This window comes from Mustela lutreola, chromosome 10 (genome assembly GCF_030435805.1).
Source record: "Mustela lutreola isolate mMusLut2 chromosome 10, mMusLut2.pri, whole genome shotgun sequence".
NCBI classification, from domain to species: Eukaryota; Metazoa; Chordata; class Mammalia; order Carnivora; family Mustelidae; genus Mustela; species Mustela lutreola.
In genome coordinates, this window is record NC_081299.1 from 21,499,778 (window position 1) to 21,521,389 (window position 21,612).

General features: G+C 57.4%; 3 protein-coding genes across 21 annotated transcripts in view; 2 read left to right on the top strand and 1 right to left on the bottom strand.

Annotated features, from left to right (window-relative positions):
- Positions 1-5,490, top strand: part of EPB41 (erythrocyte membrane protein band 4.1) — a 199,325-nt gene extending 193,835 nt beyond the window's left edge. For 11 of the 18 annotated variants that reach the window (XM_059136905.1, XM_059136891.1, XM_059136886.1 and 8 more), the window contains 2 exons: positions 1,806-1,934; positions 2,419-5,490. In XM_059136905.1, coding sequence (XP_058992888.1) covers positions 1,806-1,928 — 123 coding nt within the window. In that variant the 3' untranslated portion in view covers positions 1,929-1,934; positions 2,419-5,490. The remainder of the gene's footprint in view (positions 1-1,805; positions 1,935-2,418) is intronic. The other 7 variants (XM_059136887.1, XM_059136894.1, XM_059136895.1 and 4 more) reach the window with 1 other exon arrangement.
- On the bottom strand, positions 4,868-7,814 carry TMEM200B (transmembrane protein 200B). Its single transcript, XM_059136912.1, has 2 exons — positions 7,589-7,814; positions 4,868-7,316 (listed from the first exon to the last, which is right to left on the bottom strand). The coding sequence occupies exon 2, from the start codon at positions 7,294-7,296 to the stop codon at positions 6,373-6,375; it is 924 nt and encodes a 307-aa protein (XP_058992895.1). The 5' UTR covers positions 7,297-7,316; positions 7,589-7,814; the 3' UTR covers positions 4,868-6,372.
- On the top strand, positions 7,566-18,577 carry LOC131809640 (protein enabled homolog). Of its 2 annotated transcripts, XM_059136910.1 has the most exons (4): positions 7,566-7,695; positions 7,896-8,359; positions 8,522-9,526; positions 12,479-18,577. In XM_059136910.1, exons 2-3 carry the CDS (start codon positions 7,992-7,994, stop codon positions 9,105-9,107), a joined length of 954 nt encoding a protein of 317 aa, XP_058992893.1. In that variant the 5' UTR covers positions 7,566-7,695; positions 7,896-7,991; the 3' UTR covers positions 9,108-9,526; positions 12,479-18,577. The 2 variants fall into 2 exon arrangements, with proteins under 2 accessions (XP_058992893.1, XP_058992894.1); XM_059136911.1 differs by lacking the exon at positions 7,566-7,695 and having other exon boundaries at positions 7,992-8,359; positions 15,948-18,577.
- The last annotated feature ends 3,035 nt before the right edge of the window (positions 18,578-21,612 follow it).

Sequence of the window (21,612 nt, forward strand, 5' to 3'; positions counted from 1 at the left end):
ATTGGACAAAGAGAGACAAAACAAGAGAGGGAACACAAGCAGGGGGAGTGGGAGAGAGAGAAGCAGACTTCCCACTGAGCAGGGAGCCTGATACGAGGCTTGATCCCAGGACCCTGGGATCATGACCTGAACTGAAGGCAGACGCTTAACAACTCAGCCACCCAGGCGCCCCAAGGGGAAGCAGTTTTAAGAATGGCTTTCATGGAGCCGAGAGACCAAGAGAGTTTCCCTTCTTTGCTTGTTCCTCTTAGGGGTAGTTCTTAAGAGCCAGAGTCAGCTGTCAGGTGGTCAGATCTAGCCAGTGTCTTTCTTGATGGAAGGGCATCTTGAGAATCCCCATGTCACCATTCGCAAAGGTTCTTCCACCTTGGTTCTGTGAGCTGGAGGCTCAGAGACTTGCCATGCAATGAGATAAGTGGTGTCCTTGCTCTGACTTTCCCTAGGCATCATTTAGCTTTCCTAAAATTATTGAAACTCCTCCAGATGCTAGTACAGGGTCTCCCTGAAACTACAGGACAGTGTAGTGAAGAAGAAAGCCTTATAGATTTAAGCAAAAATCCCTGCTGCATTACTTACAAGCTGTGAAACATTAACCTCTTTATTTACCCACTGAACCTCAGTTTCCTTGCCTATAAAATGGAAACAATGAGGGGTACCTGGCTGTCTCAGTCAGTGGAGCCTGCAGTTTTTGATCTCGGGGTCATGAGTTTGAGCCCCACACTCGTGCAGAGTTTACTTTTAAAAAAACGTGGAGGTGCCTTCGGCTCAGGTCATGATCCCAGGGTCCTGGTATCCAGCCCCACATCGGGCTCTCTGCTCAGTAGGGAGCCTGCTTCCCTTCCTCTCTCTGCCTGCCTCTCTGCCTACGTGTGATCTCTGTCTGTCAAATAAATAGATAATCTTAAAAAAAAAGGGGTGGTGGTGGTGAGGGACCATGCCTGGGTGGCTCAGTCAGTTAAGCGACTGCCTTCAGCCCGGGTCATGATCCCAGGGTCCTGGGATTGAGTTCCGCATCAGCCTCCTTACTCAGCAGGAAGCCTGCTTCTCTCTCTGCCTCTGCCTGCTGCTCTGCCTGCTTGTGCTCTCTCTGACAAATGAATAAATTTTTTAAAAAGTGGAAACAGTGCTACTACCCTAATTCATTTAGTTGTTCTGAAGATTAAGTATATAGGGGCGCCTGGGTGGCTCAGTTGGTGAAGCATCTGCCTTCAGCTCAGGTCATGATCCCAGAGTCCTGGGATTGAGCCCCATATCAGGCTCCCCTGTCCCTTGGCTGCTCCCCTTACTTGTGCTCTTTTTGTCAAATAAATAAAATCTTAAAAAAATTAAAATTTAAAAATGAAGATTATATAATAATAATAATAATAATAATAATGTGCTTATGCCAACGAATGGCATGTAATAGGCCATCCCACTCTTCCTTGTTTATTTCCCTCTCCAGTAGCCGAAGAGATCTCGTCTTTTTTGTAGCATGCTTCTTTATTTCCCTCTTCCGTTCTGAATTTCCTGGAACACAGATTTTGCTTTGTCCTTCAGACTCAGTTCTTGAGTGAATCCTCCCAGAGCCCCCCAGCAGGCAGGTGTCACCCCTGACATCTGTTTGTGATTCCTTAAAGACAGCTCTGGCCTTCACTGTCTCTGTGTCTCGGAGCCTCCCTCTGCAGGATTGGGGATGGAAGGGTATTATCAACTCGCTTAGCCTAAGTGCGGCCCTCGTACTGCAGACAGAAAGATTGAATTTGCCAGAGAAATGCTATCCTGAGACCCCTGCCTTCCTTCACCAGTCAGGCTGCTTTCTGCCTCAGGGGCACGGTTTCTGTCTTCCTCAGGTCCTCGTCCAGGCCATCAAGGAGGCGAAGGAGCAGCACCCAGACATGTCAGTGACCAAGGTGGTCGTCCATCAGGAGACCGAAATCTCTGAGGAATGAGCTCAGGTATGGGCTGTTCTTGGTGGGGTGGAGGGTGTTCCCTGCCCTGACATCAGAGAGCCCTGACCAGAAAGAGCCCCCAGAGGTGTCCACACTGCGACTCACTAAAGTGAAGGCTTTCTGCTGTCACAGGTATCTCTGAGTCTAAACCTGAGAGGGCCAGAGGAGGAGAACAAAACAAAGAAAAGCAGGACCTGGCTGTCTAGAAATGAGGGCTCAGGGGATAGAGAAGAGAGGGCTGAAGCTCAGCGGCCAGACTTGAGAAATGGAAGCAGCCTAGCTGCTTTTGGGGAGCCAGAAATCCAGAGAAATTTATGCCTAGACATAGTTTACAAATGACTCAGGAAGCCATCAATCACCAGGGAGGACTGGGCTCCTCAGTACGACGGCTCGGGCCCTGCCTGGCACCTGGGACCACAAGAACTTGGCACTGGGATGGGGTGGCTGTCTTCCTTTGCAGAATTTTAAAAGTTTGCTTTCTCTCCTCTAGGAAAGGAACTATCCTACCCCAACTCCCTGCCTGTCTCCCATCCACAAGAAAACCAGCAAAATTATTGATAAAGAAGCTTACCTGCAACAGTCAGACTTCAGGCTTTCAAAATTGCTATAAACCACCAGAAAATTAACTTTGTTTTCTATTTGGGGTTTATACCGACAGAGTCTTCTAGATGTTGCTGATTCTTTTAATACCTTTTTCTATATTGTGATACCAGAGATTGTTCAACTTTTCACTCTGCGGACTGTTTTTAAAGAGCTTTGTGTTTTTTTAATGGGGTGGTTTGTAACCCCTTCAACCTAGCCTCTCCCCATTTACTTCCAACCCAGATACTGACAGGTCTACAGAGTTCTTGGGGAAATCCTCCAGAGGCTCTGTCAGCTGTGTTGGGGGCCAAAGTCAGCTTAATGGGGCTTCCCTGCTCCTCCCCTACTTTTATACCCTTTCGATGTCGGCAGAAACTTTGTGAACCAGCCCTTTCTCAGAGCCAATGATGTGACTTTACCATGTGAAGCAGGGCAGCTTTCCTGATCCACACCCCGCAGGGAGACATCCCTGTCCTTTTGTTGAGGGTGGTATTAGTGAGGCAGAGATCTCTGCTAAGAATGTAGTGTTGTTTTTCCTTCTTTCCTCCTGTTCTTTCTTTTGGAGCTTCTTTAGATCAAAGACACAAGAAGTTGTTCCAGATATATCTGATACTGTGAATGTTCGAACAAATCTGTGGCCTTCACCCTCCTGCCCTCCCTTCCCCTTTAACCTCGTCAGAAGCAGTGGCTCTGCTAAGTGCTCCCCCCACCTCCCATCTCAGGAGACCAAAACTCACAGAAAAATAGGCACTTTTGGCCAAAAGCTCTAATGGCACAATTTTAGTGATGATTTGAGTAAGGAAAGTTGATGAGGTTTAAAAAAAAAAAAAAAAAAAAAGGCTTTCTAGTTCTGGGAATGTGCACTTCACACAGGGGAATGGTGTTTACCTCAGTCAGATCCCACTAAGAAGTATTTCCAGGTGACCAACCCTGGACCTTTTTCTTTAACCCTGTGATGATTGGAAATATGACTCGAGAGGAGGTTGTGTTCCTTGACTTTTCTTCTCCTGACCGGTACCTGCCTGCAGCAAGGGAGGCAGGGAGCAAGGGAATTGGCTTTTAGGGGCCATCCTTCCCTCAAAACCCCACACACTAGGCAGCACCAACACCAGCTCTGCTCATTCCCACTCTCCATCTGAGGTCTGTCAGGTGTTATAGGCTTGATCTTTGTGGTGTGTTGTGGGTTTATTTTACTTCTAACTTTTTTTCCCTTAGTTTTGGAAATGGGACTGACCGATGAGCCCAGTTCCACCATTACTGGTTGATCTGGGGGCCTTTTTATTCAATAGTGCTTCCCAAGTCTTCCAGCTAGCTTCCCACAAACACATCTGCCTGGAAGTTCTTAGAATCTTACGGTGGGACAGAAGTGAACTTCATGAGCTAGACAGTGGGTCACAGTCAGCAGTCTCTGGGCTCAGGAGGCATGAGTGAGAGAAGTGTAAAACCTCTGGTCCCCACAGTGGGGGCCAGCCGCATGTGTCCAAAGCCTCTACTGGCTGAGTCTTCTAGACAAAGTCGGTTGGTTTGAACTGATTTCAGATGTGTGCATTTTTCATTTAGTACTTATGTGAGCCTGTTACTAACCACAAGGCAGCTCTCTGGAGAGGGACAGGAAGAGCTCAGGTGGGACGTGTGACAGGCCTGGGAGAAAGGACTGTCCTGTCTCAGGAGCAGACTTCTGGCCTGTGGGCATAGGGTCCGAAATGATGGGGCTGGCTTGTTGGTGCCTAAGCCTGGCCTGTGCTGCCAGGGGTGGTGGTGAGGTTCGGAATCCAGCTCACATCAAATAGCATGTAACGTGAGCTTGCTTTCCAGCGGCCAGCTGTCCTGCTGAAAGAGCTCCCAGCTCCCAGAGCTGACAGCTGTGGAATGAGAGGGTGGGGGTGAGGAAGAGCGCCCACCGAGTTATCCGCTGTCCACGCTGGTGTTCCTGTCTGCACCGCTGATGGGGGCCTGCACGCCCCCTTGGCTTTGTCACCAGCTCACGGTGCTTCTCTGCTTCCTTGACTGTAAACTGGGCCAGAAGATCTCAAATGCCCTTGCAGCGCTGAGAAGCCACAACTTGGAAAAGCTAGGAAGAGGATGTCCTTCCGAGCTTCTTCCCTACCTCCTCCCTCTCTGGGGACAGATCTGGGGCTTTGACAATTGTTTGGATTTTTTTTTTTCTTCCTGCAGTTGTGTGTGCATTTGTGTGTGTGTGTGTGTGTGTGCGCGCGCGCGCGTGTGCGTGCGCGCGTGTGAAGAAAAACAGATTCTGTCCAGGTGGAAATGGTGAAGAAGGGAGGAGAGAGCTTCATTTCCAGGGTCAGAGACTTGGCAGCCGTTTTCCTGAAGTGACTCAGACACACCACAGTGACAACTCTCACTGCAATTTTATTTTTATTCCACTTGAGAAGTAAAGACTTCCTCCAAGCCACATGAGGTCTCTGCCACCCACCTACCCACCCACCCACCAAGCAGGACCTGAATTTCTAAGCCAAGGGCGCACAGAACCTGGCTGCAGGGACCTCTCAGGGCCTCTTCTCCTGCCGGCCCAGGCCCCCCCACCAATTGCAGGCTCTGCATGGCACCCTAGGGGGAGGGGCCCCGGTCTACCCTGGGAAGTGGAACCAGAGCTTCGGCCTGACCAACATCAAGGAATGCTCGTTGGAAAGATCTGCCCAGGATGTCCGCCCCAGGCTGGTGGTTTTTACAAATCTCTCTCAAATGTATTATTTTGGTGACAAAAATGAAGGAGCTTTGTAAATTTTTTTAAAATCATGAATCATATCAAGTAGTTGTTTACATTTCTTGACAAAATAGGAACTATGGCAGCAGAATCAAATTGGCAAAATCCTTAGATTAAAAACGCAATAATTAGTCTGCTGTTTTGGCCTTTTGTAGTAAGAGAAGTGGTGTAGTGTTTAGATACGTGTTTGGTCTTGCTTCTTGTATTGCATTTTTCAATAAACAAAGAAAACAAAACAAAACAAAAAACAAACCCAGTACTGAATCTGTGAGAGTTGATCAACCTTTAAAGTCCTTTTCTCCTACCAGCAATCTGGGGAAAATTCAACATGGGTAAGGGAGACCCAAATTTTTGACCCTAGAAAAGACCCTTTTCTAAAGTAAGCTACCCACAATGGCCCAGATGCAGCTTCGACGTTGTAGAAAAGTAGAACTGGCGGATGCTTTTTGCCAGCTGGGGGAAATTTTGCACAGACCACGACAAAGGAGAGAAGGGGGCTTCTCAGACCTGTTGAGGAAGGGGCCGGACCCTCAGGAGGAAGGCTTTGGCAGTAGTGTAGCCCTAGTGGGGTGTACCCTGCATGACTGAGGGGACGGAGGGGCTGAGGTGGTGGGAGTTAAAGTCTCAGTCCCCATCCCAGATGGCAGTGGAGGGTCTCAAATCTACTTCATTGCTCATCTCCCCAGACCCTGCAACTGATGCCATGGTGGAGGGAGCCTGGCCCAGCCTGTCACATGCCAACCAACCTACCTTCCAAGTCTTAGGGGTCCTTGCCCACCACTCTGGGTCTGCTGAGACACCACCAGCATCTCCCAATCACCCCAGCCTGGACCTCCAGCCCCTTTAGGTACCTGTCCAAGGCTAAGGCCACTTTTGGAGGCTTAAAGAATTCCCAAGGCCAAGTCATGCTGGCCTCCAGACTCCACGTGAAAACACATTCTCTCCAGCTGATTGAACCCTTGTGCAGTTGGCATTTCTCTGCTGACATGCAAGTCAGGGTGCCTTAGCAACTGCTGGGGCCAGAGCATCCATCTCCAGTCTGGGAAGTGACTGCTGCATCTACTAGACGTTGGGACTTCTGGTCCTGTTACCACGGTCCATGCGGCAGCCTCCTAGCAGGCTGTCCTCTGCTCTTCAAACCCGGGCTCCCAAGTCCCCTCCTCCTTCCAACTTGGCATAACCCCCCAGGCTGAGGCGGTCCAGCCGGGGCCAGCTCCCGTGAGCACAGTCTCGAGGCGCTGGAGCCCCAAGCAGAAGCTCCCCAAGGCCCAGATCCAGAGACTTGGAATGTTCGATGCAGGAACCAGAGGGCTGCACGGTAATAATTACATGGCCAGTCTGGGTCCGTGGACCCCAGGGTGGAGGCAGCCCCGGGCCCTTCAGCGGGTAACTGTTGAGCAGGGCAGGTAACCCCAAGCGAGGATTCGCAGGCTCTGAACGCAGACTCCGCACTGATGGAACGGGTGAGGTACCCCGACGCAGGGACAGGTCCCAACTTTCTGGCTCTATGCAACCTATGGCTCGGGGAGTCCTGGGTCCGGGGCTGGGAAGGAGAGCGCAGTCCCAGCCAGGGCCGTCAGGCGGCCGGAGCGCCTGAGCCCGCAGCACCCCCTGGCGAAGCCGTCGCGTCTCCAGGTCGCGGTTCTCGTAGAGCAGCGTGTTGGCGCAGATGAACACGAACAGGCCGACGCCCATGACCACGGGCCCAAGGAGCCGCAGCCGCTCGTGCGGGCCGTGGCCCCGGCCGGCGCCGCGACCCTCGCGTCGCAGCTCGCTCAGGGGGGGCGCGCTGGCATTGGCAGCGCGTGGCCCTGGGGCCCCGGCGCGGTGAGGCCAGTAGCCGGCTACGGCGATGCCCATGCCCACCAGCACCACGAGCGCCCCCAGAGCTGCAAACGCCCCCGACGGCGAGCGCAGCCGCAGCCGTGCCCGCACCCGCAGAGGCTCCGGCGGGGAGCGCGGGCGCCGGCGGCGGCCCAGGCGGCGGCCCAGGCGGGAGACGCGGCCCTCGGGGCTCCTCCGCACCTCTCCGAAGTCTCCGGGGCTCCCGGCGGTCATCTTGCCGTCGTCTGGGCGCTCTGCGGAGAGAGGGGAGGCAAGGACTAAACCGACGGGCCTAGGGTCGGAGCGCCAGATTGGGGGCCCAAATATGGGAGGCAAGATCGGGCTGCCTCGCCCAGGCCGCTTGGAGATCCCTGGCGGCCACCCCCGGATTTTCCCGGGCTGCGAGGCGGGGAGCCGCCCCCGCTCGGGTTTTCCGCAGCGCAGCTCCGAGCCAGGGACGCGCGGCAGAAGCCGGAGTTGGCCGGACCCGCGGGCGGAGAGGAGGGAGGGGGGCTCGGGCTGCTACCTGGCGCATCCTCCGCTGCGGGGCTCCGGCCGCCTGCACCCTCTTCGCCAGCCCTCAGATCCCGGGCCTCGGGAGGTGTGCGGGCCCCCGGCAGTGGCGTCTCCAGGGTAAGTCCAGCCCGGGATCGACCTCACCCCCGCACGTGGGTGCACCGTAGTAAAGGAGGGAGGGTAGTAAAGGAGCTCCGACCGCCCGGGTCCGCTGGGGTCGCTCGCGGGCCCCACCTCCCCCCTACTGCGCTTTACATACCGCAGCGTAGGAAGGAGGGGGTGACTCCAGCCTCTTCCTGCCCGCCCCCTCCTTTCAGACCTCCTCAGCCTGCACTGAAGCTGCAGCAGGAGAGACTTGAGCTAGACTCCGGGAAGACCGTTCTGACCACGACCAGCGGAAGACTTTGCCCAGGATGGCTTTCAAGTCCTGGTTGAAGAGGCCTCCCCTCCCCCAGCGTCCGGGCAGTGGTCAGGGCAGGGGGCCGGGGGCAGGGGGCTGCAGGCGCTGGGCAGGGGGCCCTGCAGGGAGAGCTCCCCCCAGCTCTCCCGTCGGCCCGGGCAAGGCTGTTCCCAGGTTGCAGCGTTTCCAATTCGAGCTCCTCGGGATGAATCATCCCCCTTTCCCGCCGCCTGTCCTCCTTTCCGGCCTCCTCCACCCGAGGCCTCAGTGGCCCGCGTCCCGGACCGAGCAGCACCGCCCCAGCACCTCAGGCCGCCCCAGTTTGGGCCGCCTGGCTTCAGCCCTTCCCGACCTGTGGCCTAAGAACTGTAGCCGGGCCGGGTAAGGAGTAGCTGGGCTGTGTGTGGTGTGGCCCCCACCGAAGGGAGGGTGTGGGAGGAAACGGGGGGCCCCCACCCGGGCGCCCTGGGCCGCAGGCGAGGAGGGCTAGGACCTCGCTGTCCAGTGGTGCGTCTTTACTACCCCTGTCTGGTTTCTAAACAGCTTCCGCGCTGGAATCCGTGCCAAGGCCCCAGGAAGGAGGCCTTGCTACCCCACTCACTCCCCATCCGCACCCCCGAAGCTCAAGGCACGACACCCCATTCCTCCTCCGACAGGAGTGCGGAAGGCCCAGGGCCTAGCACAGAGCCGCAGAGTCTACTGCGTCCAAAGCCTGATTTTCACAGATGGAAACTGCGGCCCAGAAAGACAGAGGAGCCTGCCGGGGTCACACGAGGAGGGGGCTCCTCCGGGACCCGACGCCGGGCCTGCGGACCCTAGCCCACGCTTTGCGCTTCCCCGCACGGCCACGGGAGAGTCCTGGGAGGAGGCAAGGGCCGTTTCCAAGTCATCTCTGAGTGTGGAGCCTTCTTCCCGGCCCTTAACCGCTGAAGTGACCACGGCGCCCCAGGCCGGAGCTGGTGCCCCAGCGCCAACCCCGGAAAGGTCGCCCGGAGCCCTACGCGTCCCTGTGAGGAGGGAGGCGGAGGCATGCGGAGAGATGGGCACACACATAGAGACCCCGAGACTCTGGAGGGCATGGGTCCACGCTGGGGACCTCAGGAGGGAGAAACTTGGAGCCACAGTCTGAAGGTCTCAGGCCGCGGGAAGTTGCTCTGGGCCGGGTCCCTCGCACTCTGGGGTCCCGCCTCCCCGCGCGCCCACACTCTGTCCCGGGGAAAGGGAGGACCGGGCTCCCGCCCCCCAGGGCCTTTCCGGAGGGAGGGGACCAAACAAAAAGTTGAGGAAAGTGGAGGGCGAGCCCGGGGCCCTAGTTTCGCTCACCTGGCGCCGCAGCGCCACGGCGGGTCCCGGTCCGAGTCCGCGCGCCGCGGATCGCGGCACTGCCGCTGTCTCCACGGAATCTTGGCCCCCTGGCCCCACCCCCTTCTCAGGCACCGCCCGGCACCGCCCAAGCCCCGCCCCCCGGAGCCCCGGGATCTGGCTGGCCAGGCCCCCGCCAGGCCCCACAGCTGGAAGCAGGCGGCAGCTCAGGTCTGAGGGTCGCAGGTAAGCGCTGTGTGCTCGCCTGGTGACTCGGAGGATCTGGGGGCCCGAGTCCCCGGCTTATGTTGTTCGCAGAGGCTTGGGAGGGCGCCTTCTTCCCACGTGGGCAAACTGAGACCCGGAGCTGGAGAGCCCTACCCGGCTCCGCAGCGAGCGCGCAGACAGGATTTTCGAAGTCCGCACGCCCTCCCGCGCCAGTCACAGCCCCTCATTCCAGGCGTCCTGGAGAGGACTCGCGGGGATGTGTGAGAGCCCACTGCTGCCCCGCGCCGTCCGGGGAGCTGCCCGGAGGAGGCGGCCGGGTTCCTGCTCCGTCCGTCCCCGAGCCTTTCCCTCCATGATCCTCAGAGCCTTCACCTGGAAAATGGGCTTAACGGTGTCCGCCTCGTAAGAAGCGAAAACCCGGCGTTGGGGGGCGGGCACACCACACGGGGCGCAGCCCGGTAACCCCCCGAACGCCCAGTGAATAGAAGCCCGGAGCAGGGGTGGAGGCGGTGGGGCTCAGCCGGCTCTCGGAGCTGAGGGAGTCTAACGGAGTGTCACGGGTCCCGCCGGCCTCCCTAGCGCCCCTGAGAAGATGCGCCCCATCTGGAGTGGGGAGGTGGCGCCAGCCCCCAACTCTGAGGCACTGGGGGCGCCCCCCGCCGCGGGCCTGACGGGGCAGCCCAGCTCTCGAGCCCTGCCCGCCCCCCCGAGGCAGGAATGCGGAGCTGAGCGAGGGGGTCGGCTGGCGGCCCAGTTTCCATGATGCGGGGGGCGGGCTCGGAGGAGGAGGAGCGCTGGAGCGGGCGGCCGGCCAGGCTCCCAGCCGGGCCCCTCGGGAGGAATTTCCGGCCTGGGATTGATTATAACCCGCCCCTCCCCCCCTCCGCCGCCGAGACCCCCCGGCCCGCGGGGCTGGGGGATGGGCAGTAATGAGACCCGGCTGTGCGCCCCGGGCAGGGAGGGGGGAAGCTCGAGGAAGTAGCCGGTCTGGGCCATCCCACCTCGCAGGACGCCACACAGCACGGCTAGTCCTTGAACCCCTCTCGGCCGAGAATACTGGGGGTGGCCTCAGCTCCCCAGGATCTCCTTGCCCAGCCCTCGGGGACAGGCATCCCGGGAGCGACCGAGGTCACCCCTGGGGGCGGAGCCTCCTGGGGGATCCACCGTGAGGGTACCGGCGCCCCGCAGAGCAAATGGGGCCTAGCCTGGGGTCGGGTAAGGTCGCAGAGCCAGGCCCGGGTCGCCTTCCTGCCGCCGCCTGAGACTGAGGCTCCTGCGGCCCAGCTCCGGAGAGAACTCCCCTCGCTCTGCGCCTGGGCTGTGGCTGGAGCTCCCCTGAGGCGGTGGCCTCCCTCCTGCCACCTCCTTCGCTCGAGACCCCCAGTTGACCCTGCGCTCCCTCTATTCCCGCACTTTGGCCCCTCCACACCCCCCACCCACCGCTGGCGCGACTCCCACCCAACATGGTCTGCAGCCCTGTCCACCCGTGGCTGCTTTTCCTGGGGACACCAACCCGTGGCTAGAGCTCTGGCAGTCTCCTGTCACTCCACCTGCCCTGGCATTTACCCCCTGCTCTTCCGGTCTGCCCCTCCTGACTTTTCTTCCTCTGGGCCTCCTCTGCCCTCCTCTGATGTTGGGGCTCTGCCGGCCTGGGCCCACAAGCCCAGCCTCACTTTCAGCAACCAGTCACCTCCCCAGCAATGTCCCTGCTCCCGGTGATCATGGCCCATTCCTACCCTTCCTGTTCCCCACCCTGTAAAGGGCCCCACTGCCCCCTGCCCTCAGCACCAGGGGTCATCTTAGGTTCCTTCCTCTACCCCATCCCCTCTCCCTCCAAACCTTCAAGTCCTGGGGACCCCCCTGTTTGAATCCCCAATTAGCGGCCTTCTCCTGCCCCAGGGCCACAGAGGCACAAACCATCTTTCTACCCTGGATCTAAACCAATCACCCATTCGCTTAAACCCTCCAGTGGCTCCCCAGAATTGTCCAAATGGAGTTTAAAATCCCTTCTCATCTGCACAAACTGGCTCCTGGCCCCCACCCCTCCCCACTGGTAGCTGAACTTGTTCCCATCCCTGTATCTGTGCTCTGGCCTTGGGGCTTGGCCCCTGCCTTGACTGCTGCCAGGAATTCCCACTCCCGATCAACCCCTTGGTTCCTTCCTGCCCTCCAGACCGTTTCTGTGCCTTCTGTGGGGCCCCAGGGTTCGGCAGCCTCGCCCCTCCCGGTCCCTCCATTAGATACCCTCCCTGGAGTGTCTCCTTAGCGGCCCTGCTCACAGAACTGAAATCAGTGTTTGGGCTTTGAGCCTAGGTCCTCTGTCCCCCTGGTGGTGAGCTCTGAGTGGAGGACTAGGTCTGTGCTACCCCTCCCTGAGCCCTGGCCCTCCCCTGGCCTGTGTCTTCTCCTGATGTGCACCTCTGGGGCTCCAGCCCAGACAGCAGGAAAGGACTCAGCCCCCAGTCTCAGTTTCCCCATCTGCACAAAAAAAGGGGGGGGGAAATACCTCACTGTGTCATTTGGAAGTTTAGATGAGAGCACAGATGCTCAGTATCTCACACAGAATGCCCACCAAACGGCCGGTCCCTCCTCTGACCCCAGGTTTTGGGGCACAGAAGATGGTATTGGGGAGTTGCAGAAACCTCCCCTGGGGTTATCTGGGGTGGTGGAGAGAAAGGTCCTCTTTTCCTCGATATAAGCCCACTTGCTCCTCTCAAGAGCTCTGGGAGGCCAGTGATAGGCCCAGTTTACAGAAGAGGAAAGTGGCTCAGAGACATGGAGCTCTGCCGGCAGACACACAGCCAGGCTGGTAAGGGCGCTCTCCTTCCAGAGAGGGAGCGTCATGGGGCCTGCTTGGTTGCGCCCTGTGCACTCACAGGTGTGTGGGAAGCCAGTGGCCTTAATACTGGGACATCGGTTCCACGTGGGATCTGCCTCTGTGTGACACGGACTCCTTTGTTTCTGCACCAGGAGGGACCTGGACGAGAGGACCCCCGGGACCAACGTGGCTGACATTTCTCCCCCAAGCTTCTCTGGGGAGGCAGAGAACCCAGCACAGGGACCCTGAGGTCCCTGCCTACTTGAGGCTCCATGTCCTCTCCAAAAGCCACGACGGGGAGAGAGCAGCTGTCATCTCCTGCATGTCACAGCTCCCCCGTGGCCACAGTGAGCAGGCCTGGGACCTCATCTTCTCTCATCTCCGGTTTAGGAACAGCCCTGCTGGCTGGGACTGGGCTGCCCCGGATTTCCTGCCCGAGCCCCAGGGGTTTCTAAAACCATCCTTGTCTTTGAGCTGTCCCAGAAGCACTCAGAGGACACAGCTGAATGCCCATGGCGTCGCAGCCCAGTAAGACCACAGCCTCAGCCAAGATTCCTGAAGCCAGTGGAGAGGAGAGAGCTTGACTCTGAGACCCAGTTTTGATTCTACTGCCCATTCACTGGGTGACTTTGGGCCCATCACAGGAATCCCTCGGCGCTCCTGCCTCTCGAATGGGTCCTTCACAGGAAAACTGGTGGGCTGATTCAGTAAGAAATGACTGGCAAGTAGAATCCAGAACCCCAATTCCAATACCTCATTTTATAGGGACAAACCGACGTCCAGAGAGGCACAGTGACTTGACCGGGGTGACCCAGCCAATGAATGACAGAGTGGGGCTTCAGGCTGCACAGTTACAGGCCCCCACCCTGGGCTCAGGCTTCGGGGATTGTTGGGATGGGAACCCCAAGTCCATCTCCCCACCCGTAGAAGCTCTGAGCCAGGCAATGGCTTCCTTGGTGTCTACGGGACTGGCAAATCTCTTGGGAAGAATGAACTCCCCATCTTTGTGGCTCTCCCAAGCCCAGAGAAGAGACGGAGCCGAGCCTAGGTGACACTGGGAAGGCCAAGGAGATGAGACCCTCCTGGGGGACAGGGCAAAGCCAGCCTCCTGCCTAAGTCCCTAGGGGAGGGATGACAGTAGGAAGTCGCTGTCTTGTCAAGCTCCTCTTGGCTCCAACCCCTTCATACCTGTTACCTTCCTAAGTGTGCAAGACAGCCCTGAGAGGGAGGTGACACGATCACCCCTTGTCACCCATGCTTTGTTACACTATGTCTCACTAGCCCTGTGACTGTGGTCAAGTCCCTGGTCTCTGTTTCCCCTTATGTCCATTTCCTCTTCTGCAAAATGGGGACACATGGTAGCAAGGCATGCCAAGTCCTCTAATGAGGAGGGAACTCCACAGGAAACACAGTGGCACTGGAGCTTTTCTGGCCTTCGACTGGTTCTTGCCCATCAGTTTCCTCTCCTAGAAAACGTGAAAGTGAGGCTACTGATTGTCTGTCTTCAGTCACCTCCTCTGGGGACCAGAGAGGAGCCCTGGGCCCCATCCAGATGCTTCAAGGGGTGAAGTGAACGGACCATCCACCAAAGGCTGAGAAAGTGACAGCTGACTCCATGTGGGGGCCAGGCAGCAGGGAGGACTTCCTGGAGGAGGGGGCCGTGGCCTTCCCACTGGGTCTCAGGATCAGAAGAGTTACCCAGGCTGCAGAGGGGGACCCAGGCAGCAGGAAGAGCAGGTGGACAGCCTTGGAAGCTGGGGCGGAACTCAGGTGCCGGAGAGGGAGCCCGGAATCGGAGGAAGGGCTCAGGACTGACTTCAGAGTTCCTTAAACCCCAGGCCCAGGATGTAAGGTTCAGCCCTCTGGCCCTGGGAGCCATGGGAGATTCTGAAGCAGGAGGGTTGCCGGATTGCTATGTACCTGGGGAAGAACTTTACAAACTGTGAACATGGCACCTGTAATAGTTTCTCCAAGAGCATGGAGAGAAGGTGCAGGACATGGGGCCCCAGGCCCCCCAGGAGCCTGAGGAGCTGGGGAGGCTTGCCCCCTGTGGAGGAGCACCAAGCAGCCCGTGGCCATGGTGGGGGTCGGGGGGAGAGAGCAGCCCGTTGCCGCCCAGGTCCTCTGGTTCTGGCCCCCTCCCACACTGACCCTTCCCAGCTCTCTTGCTTTGTGCCATCCCCTGGGACCCCCGAGACTAAGGCCTGACCTGTGTGCTGGCCACTTACTAGCTGTGTGACCCAGTGAAGAGACTTCGGTCTTCCTGAGCCCTCCTTCTCCTGCTCTGTAGAATGGAGAGGCGCTGTAAGGCCCCCACTCCAAGAGCTCTGGGAACATAAGAGGGCCCAGCGCAGACTCCGGGGTGCCCCCGAGGCTGGTCCTACTCTAGCAGGGCTGCTCTGCTTGGAAGAGGGGCACCACACATGGTCTCCGGGCTGTGCTGAGGGCTGGGTGCCCAGGGCACCACGGAGTCGGGAGCTTCCTGGCAGAGAGGCTGTTTGAGTGACGGCTTGGAAAGAACACGGGGCAGAAGTTGCTGGGTGGGAAGCAGCCCGGAGGGAATTAGGGAGTCGTTGGGAGGAAGGGCAGTGGGGATGGCAGGGGATGGGGCAGGAGAGGACTGAATGCCCGATTCAGGGGGTCAATTGCAAAAGCGACACCTACCCAAATAACCTCGGGACCGTCTCTGAGCCTCTGAGCCTCCGTGTCTTCCTCTGACTACAGGCCAGTGGCCTGGGTCACAGGCTCGTGAGGCTTCGGTGCTCACCAGGTGCTCCCAGAGCCTGCGCACAAGGCTGCCTGGGCTGTCACTATTATCAATGCTGCCTTTAACTTCGCTCTAAGATTTTGCTTCATCTCTGTGTTCTTTTTGAACTTATTGAATATTCTCATTGGCTCAGCAGGGAGCAGGTGGTTATCCCTGGCCCAAACAGGAAGAAGCCTCCGTCATACGGTCCAAAGGAGATGGGGCGGGAAATGTCAATTCAGATGCCTGGGACAGGGTGACAGATCCCTACAAGTGACTGCCAGCCTTGGTGGGGTGGGGGGGGGGGGGATAGGACCTTGGGAGCTAGGTGATTTGCCAAGCCCTTAGAGTAGGGCTGCTGGCCAGGAATGTGACTAGGGCACATGCCTACCCCACTATGGCTTCAGCCACGGCACGACTGTCCAACAAGAGACTGAACCTGTGGTTTACCCGCAAAGATCTGCTTCCCCTTTTTTTCAGGAAGCGCTCACAGCAAGAACCACAGGATAGGAAAAACCTCAGCTGAGAGCATTACATCCCCATGTCGCTCCCTCCCCCCACCAAGGTAGGAGAACAGCACCACGGGGCAGAGAGATGTGCCTCGGGACGCAGCAGAGTGGCAACAGCCCACAGGGGCCACGTGAACACCAATAAGGAATCTGAGTTTGTGGCGTGCTTCGTCATGCAGTGTAGACAGCCCGCGGGGACAGCCACTAGCATGGCCTGCGTGGAAAGAGGAAGTTCCTGCTCAATGGGAGCTAACTCTGATGTTCGAGCTCAGTGACAGAGTGATGGGCCTGGCTGATGTTGCCAGAGGAGAGTGTAAGAATTTCAAGTGACATGAAGCAAGACAAAATTTCTCTTTCACTTTCTAGCTGGAGCCTGAACCGTCTCGAGTCAAGGGAGGCCCCTGGTATTAAGGACCCAGGCTCCTTCCATCTTGATGCTCTGCCCTCCCGGACGTGTGGCCACCCACCTTGTCTTTGTGGTTGAAGATGCTCTCTGGCCCTCCTCCCTGAGTTTGGGGACCAACCAAGGAGAATAGGGCTGGGAAAGGGGACTGTGCTCCCCACTCCTTGTAAAGAACAGCCCCCTATGCACACATCCATGCTCCCTTCCCAGTGGTTAGAAGAAGATTGTGGGCCACACCCAGCCCAAAGAGAGGCTGGGAAATGGGTATTGGGAGACAATGAGAAGTGCTTGCTAGATACCACAGGGATGGGGCTCCTCTATTTGGTGACAAGCCAAACTGGTGATGAGGCAGTGGGGGAGTAGAGGCTGGCCCCTCTGGAGACTGGGAGTCATGGTGAGAATCCTCCAGAGCAGGCTCCTGGCGGCAAGGGAGCCCCGGAGTTGGTGGCATGCTGGTCAGCCATCTTCTGTCCTTCGATTGTGCCAAGAGAAGCCTGAGGCCCCCCCTGTCCGGCACCCAGCCCTGCAGAGAGCAACTCTCAGTCTCTCCGACTATGTGGTCGTTCCTCCCATCGCGACCCTGCCACCCTGGGCCGGTCCCAGTTCTGTCGATATCATGGAGTCAAATGCCAGCTTCCAGATCTTGAATAAAGTACTTTGTAAAGTCAAAGTAAGAAGGCACATGGAAGGTGAGTGACGTGCCCAAGGTCACACAGCTTGATCATGTATCATGTCTCCCCATTTGGCCTTTCCCCATTTCGGAGAGGCAGGACTGCAGTTCCAGGGCTGTGTACCCAGGCCTGGAGGCGGGTGGGCGGCGGGAAGGACGCCAGAGACACCGCTGGGTGCCGGGGTGCCGGTCGGGGGTGGGCTGCCTCGCAGAAGCCTGGGCGCCCCGCAGGCGGGGCTCGGAGGAGGTCTGCGTTGGCGCCACCTGGCGGCGAGGCCCTGCACCTGCGCCCGCGCAGCCCCCGTCCAGCCCGCCCGCGCGCCTCTCTTCCCTGTGCGCAGCCGCCGCGTTTGCAGCGGAGAAGCCGGGCCCAGTCCCCATCCGGAGATCCTGGGAGCGCACGTGTGCTCCCCGGGGCCCCATCCAGGCTAACGGGCCTCCCTCGGACAGAAAGGACTCGGCCTAGGGAGGCCGGGTGCGCGGGACAAAACCCGGTGGGGTGTGGGGGGAGTCACATTTACCCCGCGTGGAAGCCCCTTCATGGCGCTGCTGGAACACGGGCTTCCGTGTCCGCAGCACAGGAAACTGAGGCACAAATGGTAAGTGACAGAACTGGGCTGGGCCCCAAGACTGCTTGATATAAACTCAAATGCTGGCCCTGGGTTACCTGCCCCTGACTCTGCGGTGCTCCTCAACCCCAAGCTTGCCTAGACCAGCCCCTAGCTTGGGTATCCAGCCTAAGCCTATAGAAGTTTGTTTTTTTATCAGACACGTCACAATCCTGGGATGTTTGCGATGATCACAGGACCCCTGCAAAGGGGACCAGACCCGGCGAGCTCCCACCCTGCACTTGGAATGCCTGACAGGCAGGGAGCAGCCAGAACCCCATGGCATCTGAATCAGCTCGTGTTGGCCACCAGGAGACCAAGGAGGCTGCCAGCTGCCGTGGGTTCCAGCAGGTGCCTCCCGCTCCGTGGCGGGGCTCAAGGCCAGGTCTCTCTGACCCCTGAGCCTCCACACAGAACTGGGAGATGGGGATATGAATCACTGTCCTTATTTTACAGATGGTAAACTGTGACCCAGGGTTAAATAATTTGTCCAGGGTCACACAGCAAGAAGGTAGCAAGGGTCCTGTCCTTCCTATAATCCTTGTGTCCTCCTCTAAGACTGGGACAGTGCCCGGACCTCAGGAGGTGTCAGGCCCCCTCCACGGCCGGGTGGAGTCGGGGCTGGGTCCGAATTAGCTCAATCACTTGGCGTCCTACTGACATTTTGCAGGAATCTCACGTCTTATTCTGGTACGAAGAGAGATTCTAGTAAGAAGTAGTAACCAAGGGAGCACCTGGGTGGTTCAGTGGGTTAAAGCCTCTTCCTTCGGCTCAGGTCATGGTCCCAGGATCCTGGGATCCAGCCCCGCATCAGGGTCTCTGCTCAGCGGGGAGCCTGCTTCCTCCTCTCTGCCTCCCTCTCTGCCTACTTGTGATCTCTGCCTGTCAAATAAATAAAATCTTTTTTAAAAATAAATAGTAGCCAAAAGGACAAGGAGAAGATGTCCTCGGACAGTCACAGGTCCTGGCAGGGTCTTCACGGAGACCCCAGCCTCCCCAGTAACTAGACCGAGGCATCCCTGTGGGGCTGCCAGGCACCAGCCGTGCTGTTGGGTCCCGCACAGATTCTGGGTTTGGAAGAACCATTGATGATGCTCCAAGAGGCTCCTCAAATCTCTCACCAAGAAATGCTCAAGAGAAAGCCTTAGGATGCCTGAGGGATCATTGAAAAAATCTACAGTCAACTTCCTGGCAGCTGAAGGACAAAAATGACAGCACACGACTGTCCCTGATGGGTGTGGTCATGAATTTTTCATTTCCTTTCCAGTAATTCCAGTCTTCCCAATGAAGTTGCTTCAGTAAATGATATGTAATATCCAAGCCTTTGTGAGACTTTTCATGGAAATAAATTCCAGAATGGGGGAGGGGACTGCACATCCCTGTGGGGGCTGCGAGTGGCCCCAGGGGACTTCAGAGGCTGGCTTGAGTGGGTATCTTGTGGGTGGCCTGTCCGTCCACTTCTGTACGCCACCGCCCTGGTAAACACCTTGGTGCTTGGAGCTAGTTCCTTTGTGTCGGTCCCTCAGGGGGACAGCAGTCGGGGGTCCAAGCCCAGCAACCTCCAGACTTCCTCTTCTTTCTGGAGATCTCTGGCCATAGGTCATGATCACAGTTGTGCTGCAGGTTCCATATTGAAGGCCAGGTGTAACTCAAGGTTATGGGGATTCTAATTTGCATTTCTTCAGGAACGTTCCCCAAGGTTCTGAATAGACTCTCTAAGAAACACCTGGGGCTCCTGGAAAGTGGGACTTGCAGATAAGTATTCCATCTGTCTCAGGAAGTAAGGGATTTGGGTTCTGATAGGATCTGATTAAATCCCCACTTGCCTCGTGGTCCAGCTCAGTCAACTTGCAGGAGGCAGCGTCCCCTGTTGTCACCACCAGGCAAAAAGTAGAAGGCGGCCCGCGCCCCAGGAGGCCCCAGGTCCCTTGCTCCTCCGGTCCAAAGCACACACAACTTAACAGCGACAGTTTAGTGTGGCTGTTTGAAAAGCTTATATTCGTGGAATTCAAGTCTGTGCCCATGAGGGTCGGGCTGTCTGTGTGGTCCCTGTGTGGCCTCGGGTGGCTGTGACCTGCTCGCTCCACCTGTGGGTTGCCCTGGTGCCATAGATGTGCCACGGCTTCTCCAGGTCCCTATGGGGCCCACTCCGGAAGTGCTTCTAGTTGGGGGCTGTGACTAGGACAGCGACGCAGGGCTTCTGGCCTGTGGCGCGCCCCCCCCAAGGGGGCCCAGCTGCTCCTGGGCCCTGGAGCCACACCCAGGCCGGGGGGGGGGGGGCTCGCCTCCTGTCTCTGTCCCGAGCTAGGACTGATTTCTGTTTCTTTGTTAGCTAGCGTGGACTGCGAAGCCCTCTGTAACTCGCTGAAGCTTCTCGGAGACTAGCCCGTGTCTGGTTCATCTTTTAAATCCTCCTCAAGACCGGCCAGCAACAGGTGGCGTCGGGGAGGCGCAGCCCGTGTCCCCTGCGCGGAGGCTGCGGGCACCAGGACTCCCTTCCGCCCCCACCCCCAGGCGCCGGGGTTCTTGCTCGCGGTCCAGGCAGGTCCTCTGGCTTCCGCCCGGGGAAAGGAGGCGGCCCGGTGCGGGTGAGACCAGGACGCGCAGGTGTCAGGCCTCATGGGCACAGCTGCAGCTCGGCCCCCGGACCTTCCCACTTGCCCTCCGACGCCCCTGCCGCTCGCTCCTGCAGGGAGGCCGCCGGGGCCCCGCCGGGCCGGGAGTGCCGCGCTCTGACCGCCTGGGGACGGCCCCGGGGCCCCACCCCGACGGGGGCCACCAGCCTTCAGCGCCGAACTAACTCCGCGCTGGCGACAAGGACAATGTTCGTGGCGCCGCCTTGGACAGACCTCCCTCGGTGAGCACATCTCAGCTCTTCCTTCCTCCCGTTTGGTTGGGCTTTCCTCGATTTCCGCCTCCCCTCGGGTGGCTGGTCATTAGGGGGTCTGCGAGCTCCTCACTTCCTTTTCTTGCTTAAGCAAACGCGGACCGGGAAGTGCTTTGGATCAGCCGGTGAGACCCGGACGTCCCCACCGCCGCTCGGGGCTTTGGGGGTGGGGGTGGGGGTCTGTGTCGCTGCAGCTTTGGGTAAAACGGGCTGTTTTCTAATGGGAAACTCGGAAATGCCAGTTTGACTCCTGAATGCAGTCCTTGGGGCTGTGTTCTCCAAAATCGGGCCATCTCTTTTTGCTGCCCTGCTTGGCCACAATAATTCATTAGACTCTGAAGAAAAATGACCAATGAATGAATCCATGAAGCATAACGTGTTCGGAAATTTGGGGCTTTAAGATTATGTTTGCATCTCGCTTCCATATTCGTGTGTCCACGTATGTTGTAAATGTGAGCTATCTTCTCTACCTCTGGATGGGGCTGCTAAAATTAATTTGTGGAAGAGCTCTGATATTTAGTTGGTTTAAAGACAAGTACCTGTAAGAATTGTGCATTCTAAGATTCCAGTTCCCGTGATTTGGGAAGATATTTGACATTAAAGCTAATTTAAGCTCGTTGGTTGAATGAAAATGAACATGTTGTTAGGATTGTTAACATTAGATGGAAAACTTCTGTTCTGTGTTTACTGTGAGTCCGCAGGTTCAGGTCATCTCTGCAGCAAAATTTGTTGGGAAAGGGGAAAAAAAATGGTACAACTTTGTCTAGTGTCTCATAGTTTTATGGGGGAATCTACAGATAATTGTGGAGAAGAAACAGATGTAAACCATTACTAGGCATAGGTTTATCTGTTTGGCTCCTAGTCACAGAAAATGAGCACCACAGCTCACCGTGACTACTGTTCCGTAGAAACTAAGGTTTTTAAGAACTAAGAATAAATGTAATCATGACTACTAGAAATAAGAGAAACAACTCGATGCAAAGAAAGTGAGATCGGTTATTTAAAGAGGGAGAACGTAGGACGAAATCTGAACGTAAAAAGCCTAGTTGTAGGTTTGTGAGAAAGCGTCTTTGGAAGGGAATGTGTTGTGCTACGGAGATCGGGATGGAAAGCTTGTTAAGGAGGGATGGGCTCCCGGGGGAGGGAAAGATGGAAAAGAGCGGGCCCAGGCAGACAAGGAGCCGAGGAGCCGTATCCCACACCCACAGAAGCCTTCGCTGATTCTCTGGGGTTCCAAAACTTAGATTACCCTTCAGAACCGTCGTAAGTTGGGGCAAAGGGCTGGACTTTTTATACCCTCCTATTGATAGTCACTGGATGTGACCACCTGGGAAGAGGGCATGACCTTGACAAGGCAGCTGTCTTCAGTCAAGGCCGTCAGTGGTGGCATCCAGCTGCTGAGGATGGCTGGCAGCTTCTCGGCAGCAGAGAGCCCTTCGTTCCTGGTGGGGATTCTGGTCAGG